The following is a 9,869-nucleotide window of genomic DNA, read 5'->3' on the forward strand; positions in this document are numbered from 1 at the left end:
GAGAAGGGAGATGTGAGTCAGGCCTCCATTTCAGGTGTCCCACTTTCAGGGCCCACACTGCGGCTATGCCACAGCGGGGAACAGGGCCTTTGGGGTCCACTGTAGTAACAAGCCTGCCTTTGCACACTCTGGGTCCAAGAGAGGAGGGTCCCCACTTTCCCTTGGCTGGGGATGGACAAAGGCCCCAGTCCCAAAGTCCCACAAGCGTGTGTACACACAGGCAAGTCGAGTCACCAAGCACTTCTGAAGTGTTTGCCTCATGGAAGTGCTGGGGATACAGAGAAAGGCAAAAGACCAGGCCCTGCTTCCATTCTGGGCCAGGCCTCTTTTCAGCGGAAGCTGGGGGACAAGTTCATCTGTGGCACTGTGGTAATGGCCCCGTGCCCGGGCCCTGTATTGGCAGTGTGGCCCTTCTAGCTTGAAACTTCTGATGCTCTGGGGTAGGGGGCAGCAGGCTCTCTTCTCCCCTTGATTTTAGGGGAGCTGCCTCAATGCCAGAAAATCACAGAGCTGGAATGACCTTAGAAGCCATCTAATCATAACAGCTAGCTATCAGGATACACACACTCACACACTCACACTCACACACACACACACACACACGCACGCATATGTAATATAAATGGCATTCATATAGCACTTTGAGCATTATAAAAAACTTCACATCTGTTAACTCATTTGATCTTCACAACAACTCTGAGACAGGTGCTTTTATTCTCATTTTACAGATGAAGAAACTGAGGTGCAGAAAGTTTACATGACTTGTCCAGGGTCACACAGCTAGCCTTCCACACTCTAGGACCAGCGCTCTCTGCACGATGGCGCCGCCTTAGCCGCCCCATCAGCGCGATGAGCTTTCCTGAAGGTGACGCAGGCCCAACTGCCCCCTCCTGTTCAGTTCTAGGCTTCCTTGATGGGCTGCCCGCCCCGCTTTGTGTCCCGGCTTGCAGCCGCAGTGTCACCCTTGACTCTTCCTCCCCCTCCCCCCATGTCTAACCAGTTGCCAGTTCTGCGATTGCAGACTCTAGAACGGTCTTGGGTCATCCCGTTCTAACTGACCTTCGTCACGTGTTTCCAGACCACTGGTCTCCCTGGCTCCAGTGTCTCTCTGCTTCAGGCCCTCCTCCATACAGCTGCCAAAGTGATTTTACTAAAGCACAGGCCTGACCAGGCCGTGCTCCTGCTCAAGAAGGTTCCATGGCTCCCTGGTGCCTCTGGCACGAAGAGGCCTCTGGCCGGCCTTTCCATACAGAGGGGGTGAAGGCACAGTAAGCCGGCAGGGGTTTTGGCATCACATCCGCCGCCGGAGTCAGAGCATACTGATACCACTTCATATTAGACCACAAGAAGGTGCAGTGAGAGGAGCCCTGAAGGGCAGAGTCATAGGGCCTGGCTCTGTCACTTCATTTTGTGACTTTCGGCACAAACTACATCATCTCTTTGGGCCTCAGTTACCTCATCTGTAAAATGAGTGGGTTGGAACAGATATACTCATGTTTCCATAGAATCTATTATTCTTAATCTAATTATTGCAAGGGTTTGCTATCTTGATAAATTCATGCTTTCATTGACCTAGATATATTTTTTAAAACCTCCTATTTTCTATAGAGCTTTAAGGTTTATAAAAAGCTCCTCTTACAGTAACCCTGTGAGGCAAGCAGTTCGAGGATTATTGTCCCCATTTTACAGATAAGAAAACTGAGCCTTAGCTAAGGTAAATGCATTGGCCAAAGTCATAGTTAGTGAGTGTCAGTGTCGGCCTTTGAGCCCTTGATCTCAGGACTCCCAACCCCATGACATAACAACACACCTCCAATGTGGCACTCGTCCACCAGTACGGATTGCACAGGAGACTGGGAAGAAAGGAAGCCCCTTGGCCACCAATACTGTGCAGGCGTCCCCGAAGGCCGAGGATGGGCTTTTTATCCACAGGAAGTGTGCTGAAGATAGTTTGTTTTGCTTCGAAAATGTCCCCATCTCTCTCCAGCTGCAATCCCCCAGTGAAATATTCCATAGGACAGTCCTGCTTCCTCCCTTCCTCCCCTCAGAGCTAGCTCCAAATAGTGATGACAACAACACTAATAATGACAAAAATAACAATGTACTTTTCTATTTTTAGTATTTTCCTTATATCTATGATTATCCCCATTTTATTGTATTGTATTGTATTTTATTTTTGCTTTTTGGTGAGGCAATCGGGGTTAAGTGACTTGCCCAGGGTCACACAGCTAGTAAGTGTTAAGTGTCTGAGGCTGGATTTGAACTCAGGTCCTCCTAACTCCAAGGTCAGAGCTCAATTCACTGCGCCACCTAGCTGCCCCCAATAATCCCCATTTTACAGAGGAGCAAATAGGCTCAGAGAAGGAAGTGACTTGTCCATGGTCACACAGCCTAGCAGGTATCACCACCAGGACTCACACAGAGGCCAGTGCTCTTTCTGGTCCACCGCTGTGCCTCTGCAGATTAGGCCACGAGAGCTACAAGAATCTTGGGATGACAGGGCACATCCTTCTGGGCAGCAGGGCTAGGTCTGGGGCTCGGATCACCTCCGCTCTCCTGCTTGCACCTGCAGCATCTCCAGGGAACCCTCCCACTGTGTCTACCTGCAGCATTAGAATGTGTAGTAGTGTACAGGAGTGGATTGTATGCTAAGGCTTAACTTCCCTTGAGCAAATGGCCTTGCTGACCTCTGAAGGTGAACTGGATCCTTCTTGGGAATTCCATTTGAAAGATGCTTCCAATAAGCATTTGAACACCCCCTCCATGGAACCATCCATAGCATTTTTGGATAGATCTAGGATCCAGCACGGGAAGGGTCCTTAGGAGTAATTTACTCCAAACAGTAATTTTTTCAAATAGGGAAACTGAGGCCCTGAGAAATGAAAGGACCTCTCCAAGGTGAGGCAATGGTAGCATCAGGCTTCACATGCAGGATTGCTGACCCCTAATGGGGTCTTCCAGCTGAATCCCTTTGCAGGAGCTTACTTTGGACAAAGTAAAGAAACAGCTACCTGGGGAAACCAAGGTCGATACTGAGAAACTTCCCCAACAGTCCGGCCTTTGCGTTTGCTCAGAGATGGATGAGAGGACAGCTGGGTCACCCTGGCCTGGGAGTCTGACCTTCTCAAGCACCATAAACTTAAAGCACCTCGGGAGTTATCTAGTCCAATCTCCACCAGCGGAGGAAGGAGTCCCTATACAACATTCCTGATAAGCTGTGGCCTAGCTTCTGATGGAGAGCTTTCTGCCTTGCAAGATAGCCCAGTCCACTTCTGGACCCCTCTGTTTGCCTGGAAGTTCTCCCTCACATGGAACCAAAACTCTACTTCCTTTTAGCTTCCTGCCCATTGGTACCTAGTTCTGACACTTTTACCTATGAGTCTTCCAAATATTTAATGACAGGGGTCACGTCTCTGTTCAACCTTCTCTTCTGCAGAGGCCGTATCCCTAGCTAGGTCTTTGGGCCAGTCCTTAGGGAGCAGAGTTTCAAGTCCCCAGTCCTTGGGGGCCCTCCTCATCTCGACGTAGTGCATATCAACTGCTTTTCCTAAACTGTTGTGCCCAGACCTAGACATGGTGAACTCCAGATGGAGTCTGCCCGAGGCAGGGCCCCGAGGGTGGTGCCAAGTGCACCTGATCAAAATCTAGAGGAGAGAGACAGTTTAAGTTTACAGTGTGCTCAGGTAACAGTTCTCCCCTCTTTCCCCCCATGATTCATGAAATATTTATACAGAAAACACAAGTAATGGTAGAACAGAGGAGACTGAATCTGAGCTGGCAGCTGGCACCCTCTTAAATCTGTTTTGTAACCTTTTCTTTAAGGGCTACTGACACCAGAAAAACGAGCACACACCATACAATGAAATGTCTCTTTGTGTGTGCACATATATAAGAGGGGAAAACAATTAGAAAGTACATTGGTTGGGATCTTGTTTATACTTCTAGTCTTAAGGTTAGCCATTTGTGTGAGGTAATAACCACTATTTTTATAGTATTTTAAGGTTTGCAGTGTGCTTTACATATTTATCTCATTTTATTTGATCCTCATGACCCTGTTATATAGGGGCTATTATTAATCCCATTTGACAGATGAATAAACTGAGGCTGAGAGAGGTTTACATTACCAAAAGCATCCGGAGCCTTGAATGATAGAGGCTGTGTTTGAATTTCTCACAATCTTTGTTTCAGGGAAAGAATATGGGCTCAGTCATCACTTTCAAATATGATTTCTGTATTGAAGACATGCAATCTTACCAATGCTAACAACTGACTATTTTTCTTGAAAGAAATACAAAACAAATTCTGAATTTGCTAATTGTTTTTCCCCATTGTAGATGTTAAATTCATGCACACAAATATACACATATACTGACCTTGTATAATAAGTGGCAGGATCTGAGCAACAAGTAACCATGTAGTTTGAAGGAAGGCAGGCATTAGCACGGGATGGAGAACAGCTCCTGCCGTGTGGAGGTGAAGAGAGCTTTGATGCTATACAGGGCCAATTCTCCCTGGTTGCTTCCTCCCAGAAGTTCTTGGGCTGTAAGAACAGCTGAATCTGTGGGTAGCTGACAACACCAGTCCTGCTGCCAGGGTAATCAAAGGGGCCCAATGTTTTTGACTGAACTGGATTACACATCCAATAAGAGACTGTATGATGTTTCAACCCACAGTATGGAATCCTTGGCTTCTTCTGCATGTCATCAGAGTGTGTGTGTGTGTGTGACAGAGAGAGACAGAGAGAGGAAGAGAGCCCCACATGGCAGAGTGTTAGTGGTATTCACTGGTGTCACTGTTGTTTCAGCGTTGTGGCAAGTGCTGCTCTAGAACCCACACTGAGCCTGCACCAACCTTGGGGAAGCAAGCAGTGATGATTCTGTGGTCAGAGTCCAGCCAGCGCTGTTCATGTTCATGAAACCAGAGCTCACAGAAGAGAGCTCAGCAGTGGGCAACAGGCAGACAGAGAAGTTGCTCTGTTAATGCTGGGGCACTTTTCCCAAAGATAATAACATCTGCTTACCCAGCTTCCTGACAACCTCCATTACTCAGGGCACAGTTGCAAATGTCTGACTGGTAGAAACAGCCAGGGTTGGGGGTGAGCAGGAAAGAGGGGGAAGAGGCAGGGAGTCATCCTCAGACCTTCACCCAAAGTTGACTGCTGCAGAGTGAGCACAACTACTTTTGTTTCCCTTAGCAACCTTTAATTCTTCCTTGGTTAAGGCAGATTAGAAGCAGCAGGCTGAGGTTTCCCTAGCACCAATAGGTGCCTAATAAGTGTCTGTTGACTTGAACAGAACTGACTTGACACAGACAGCAATGAAAAGTGGAACAGGGCCTGGATTCCAAGCTGGAAGATGTGGCATCAGTCACTTCCTTTCTCTGTGACCTTGAGTAAGGCCCTCTCTGGATGTTAGCTGCTGTACCTGTAAACATTGGGGAGTTAGACTAGGGCACCTCTAAAGTCCCCTCTGAATTCTAGATCTAGTATCCTAGGACACAGAGGACAGACAGAAGAATGACCAAAGCCTCCTGGCCTGGAGCTGTCTAATGCAGGAGTAAAAGACCCCACTAACTCACCTAAACTCTGAGAGGACCTGGGGGGCACAGCCCACACAGACGCTCAGGGATGAGAGACAGAGGTTATGTGCACAGGAACAGCACATCTAATAATAATAATACTACTATTTAAGAGGATTTAATACTGGCAAGGACCTTCAAGATTGTCCAGCAAGGATTCTTCACCTTTTCTGCGTCATGGGCCCCTTTGGCCCTCTGGAGAAGTCTATAAACTGATGACTCCTTTTTTCATAACTGAAATGCTAAATTTCAGTTAAAAGGTTAGCAAAAATATATTTTTTTATCTCATCCAAGTTCGTGGACCCCCCTGAAATCTATCTGTACATCCCAAGTTAAAAAAGCCTGACCTGGCCCCACAGAAGGGACTCAACCAAGATTAGGTAGGGAGTAAGAGCAGAGGCAGGATTTGAATCCAGGCCTTCTGACTCCAGATGGCAGGGGAGTGTGTGGGGAGCAATGAGACCAGTCCAGCTGAAATTACAGGGTTATGTGAAGGGAACATAATAGGAGAAGCCTGGCAATGTAGGTAGAGCTAGACTTGTGAGGGTCTTCCTAAATGCTGCAGGGAGGGGGTTGGATTTGCTCTCGTAGGCGATGGGGCCACTGAAGTTTCTTGAGCACAAGAATTATGTGATCAGAACTGTATCTGAGGAAGATTAATCTTGTGGCATGTTCGGTAAATCAACACTCATTTATTAAGCTCCAAATGTGCTAGGCACTAGGGTACAAATACAGAAGTGAGACAATTTCTACCTTCAAGGAGATGGGATATAATGAATAAGGAAATGCAGGGCCCAGACAAAATAAATACAAATTGATTGGGGAAGCATGGGCACTGATAAGTCAGGGGTGGCACCTGAGCTGGGCCTTGTAGGGAGCTAGAGGTCTGGAAGGAGCTAAGGGAGAAGACCAAGGGGACAGCCCACACAGAGGCTCAGGGATGAGAGACAGAGGTTATGTGCACAGGAACAGCACATCGGTACACACAGCACATGATGAAAGAGATGGAACCAGGGGGATGAGCCAGGCTCAGAACATCCCATTTCTTGAGGATGGATAACTTGAGTCACAGACTATTAGGGTTGCGAGGATTCTTAGAGATGATGGAGTTTAACTCCCTCATTTTACAGATGATAAAACTGAGACCCGTGAAGAGCAGGGATGCACCCATGGTTTGTTTTTTTTATTTTTGGTCCAATCATTTTTATTTCATCAATCCTCCAATGGAAATTGGCATCCTAGGATATCAGAAAGTTGTCAAGGTCTTGAGAAGTGACTTGCCCCAGGCCACACAGTCAGTGCTGCGGGTTCTTTCCTAAGTCTCAACCCAGATTCCTGGCACACAGTAGGTGCTTGTTAAGGTATATGGACTTTGGCCCATAATATGGAGCTCCTAAAATGCAGGAATGCCTCACTCTAGAGATCTGAGTTTGAATCTTGACTTTATACCTTTAATTTACTGGTAATACAGCACAGTGTATTGGAAACAAAGTCAGACTCTTAGATTTTGAGAGCTGGAAGGAATCTCAGTGGCCATAAGTTACAGACAAGTTGCCACTATCCATTGCATGGGTTGAGGGAGATTCTACACAAAAAAGACAAACTAAAAATAAACACTCTTCAGGAAACAAAAGTGTTCACTCCAAAGGGTTTATCCCTTTTTTTATTTGTCACAAAGAACAGAGTGGGGGGGAGATGGGGGATGGTGAACAAACAAGCTGGGGTATGGCCCCCAGGGCAGGCTAGGGAAGGATGCAGGGAAATCTGGGCAGGAGAAGCCCACGTGAGGCTCACACTGCTGAAGGTAAACAGGTTCTCTGGTTCACAGGAAAAAAGGGAGCAAAAAAACAAGGCCAAAGATACACTTATGAACACACACTCAGCAAAACACAAAAGTCAAGTGAAAGCCAAACATTCCGCCCCAGACTCCTCTGTGGCGCCATGGTTTGAAACCCAAGCCGGGCAGTTTTGCCCTGGAAACTGCTGGCAGAAGACCGGGATACATCTAGCTGCACACACTGAGTTTTTCCAATGGTTGCCCCTGTTACGCTCAAAGGGAGATTGTGAACCACCCTCACTAATATGGTGTGCACTGTAGAAAGTGCTGAAAATGGAGTGGGAAAAGATCTGGACGCCTGTGGGCAAGTCGCTTAACCTCTTTCAGCCTCAGTTTCCTCATTTGCAAAATGGAGATAAGAATATCCGCAGTGCCCACCTCACAGGACTGTTAAGATCCAGAGAGATGACGCCGGCAAACGCTTTGCAAACCCAGAGTGCTATGCAAATGCCAGTCACTATAATCGAGGCTCCAATGGCTTTACGGAGCCAAGAGAATTTTGCCGTGAAGGTTTTGGGATTTCTCCAAGTGGGGGGAGGGAGATGAGGGTTATCGCTTCAGCAACCCAGCACCACGTCTGCTGCCTGCCTGCTGACCAATCCTCGAGGCCGAGCGCTCAGGTTCATTTGAGGGACAACGGCCGAGCAGCTCTGCATCCTCCCTCATAACAAACTGAAACCATTCTGGGAGAAAGGAGCCTCACTCCCTTTTATGTAGCGCTTTTAAGGTTTGCAAAGCGCTTTTCTCCCAGCAGCCCGGTGAGGGAGGTGGTGCAGGGATTATTGTCCCCATGTTTCGGACCAGGAAATGGATGCGGACAGGGGTTACGTGAGCTGGCCACGGTCACCCCCGGGATATTCACGTGCGTGTCTGGGGGGTGAGGAGGCACGTCGGGGAGGCAGGAGGCTGACCATCGAGGGTTGAGGGCAGCTCGCTGCGCATCTCGGCGGCGCGGTGTGGCCGGGAACAAAAGCCACTCCCCGCCCGCTACCCCTGCCAGCCCAGGACAATGCGCTGGTACAAACCAGTCTCGGGCCGCCGCGGTTGCCTGGGGCTACAGACGAAATGAAGCGGAGAAATGCACCCGCAGAGCTCGAGGTGCTGCTGGGGCTCCGCGGGGGCCGCTGTTGCCCTAGTGACCGAGGCCGGCCAGGCCGTGCCGGGCAGCACCGGGCGCCGCCTCCGGGAAGGGGGTCAGGCACCCCCACGACCGGCCTGTGGCGAGACTCACTTTCAGGGGGACCTGCGGGAGAGATGGCACCAGGTGGATGCGGGAACAGGATGGGGGCACCGCCAGGGACTGAGCTCTGGCTGGGGGGGGGCCGGGGAAGTGGAGCGGGTCCCCGTGGCCACACGGGTTCCGGCTATGAATGTCCTTAAGTAATAATAACGATGCCTCACGGGTGCCTGAAGGCCAACAGAGACTCGGAGGTCTGGCGACTTCCTCCAGGCCACTCAGGCTGGGGAGCCGGCCCGGGGCCCTAAGAGCTTCTTCAAGAAGGGCATTTCAATGGTGCTTTACACGCACCGTCTCATTATCCTCACAAATGTTCCTAATGATGTCAGTCATGCGGGGCCTCTGGACTGGTGAGAGAGGCGGACGTTAGAGTGGACAAACACGGCGTTCATTCGCGGTCAGATAACCCAGGTTTAACTACCCCGATCTACTACCTGCCGCCTGTGTGACCTTGGACCAGTCACTTCGGCCTAAGCTCCTCGTCTGTAAAGTGAGACAGCCGGACAAGATGGTCTCCAAGGTTATAGCCCGAGAGAATTCTAGGTTCTTATGGTCCTTGACGAGGCGTTAGAAACAAGGAGCACCTGATTGACAAAGGAACTTAACACTTCATTAAGGAGACACTGAGGTATAGTGGAAGGCTTTTACCAGGCTCCTCCCAGGCACAGCTCCACGTTTAAGTAGTTTTTTGGAATTAAACATTTATGCATATAGTAGGGACAAGGCACCGTGTTACAACTCATGAGAGCAGGCAAGGCAGGTATTACGATCTCTTCAGAGACCATCTAGTCTTATTTACAGATGAGGAAACTCAAGCCCACAGAGGGGAAATGACCTGCCCAGGGTCACACCTTAGTCAGACAATGTCAGAGGCACATTTGAACTTGGCTCTCCTCCCCTGAAATGGAGGGCTCTGTCCGTTGTAGTATACTTTCCTCAGGTTCCTTGGAGAGCTTCGGACTGAAGACATGCTGTGGCTGGTTTCCCTTGTTCTACCTTTATGTATTTCACTAACTAGAGGAGCCCTCCAGGAGCCCTCTGGGCCTCTTGGTGTAGCAATCTTACCACTATCTCTCCACCTTTTATCACTGGAGATTCAAATGGGAGACAGTCTATTGCTTCCAAGCTGAGCCTTTAATTTCAGCTGAAAGTGAACACAGTGCTAAGCAATTACTACTACTACTACTACTACTACTACTACTACTACTACTACTACTA

General features: G+C 48.9%; 1 protein-coding gene across 1 annotated transcript in view; it reads right to left on the reverse strand.

The window, feature by feature from the left end:
• Positions 1 to 8,123: 8,123 nt before the first annotated feature.
• The window catches only part of POLN (DNA polymerase nu), a 312,741-nt gene continuing 310,995 nt past the window's right edge, over positions 8,124 to 9,869 (reverse strand). Inside the window, exons 22-23 of the mRNA XM_027836282.1 lie at positions 8,503 to 8,657; positions 8,124 to 8,468 (exon numbers count right to left, since the gene is read on the reverse strand). Coding sequence (XP_027692083.1) covers positions 8,124 to 8,468; positions 8,503 to 8,657 — 500 coding nt within the window. The remainder of the gene's footprint in view (positions 8,469 to 8,502; positions 8,658 to 9,869) is intronic.

This window comes from Vombatus ursinus, unplaced genomic scaffold (assembly GCF_900497805.2).
Source record: "Vombatus ursinus unplaced genomic scaffold, bare-nosed wombat genome assembly UNPS02014818.1, whole genome shotgun sequence".
Classification (NCBI taxonomy): domain Eukaryota; kingdom Metazoa; phylum Chordata; class Mammalia; order Diprotodontia; family Vombatidae; genus Vombatus; species Vombatus ursinus.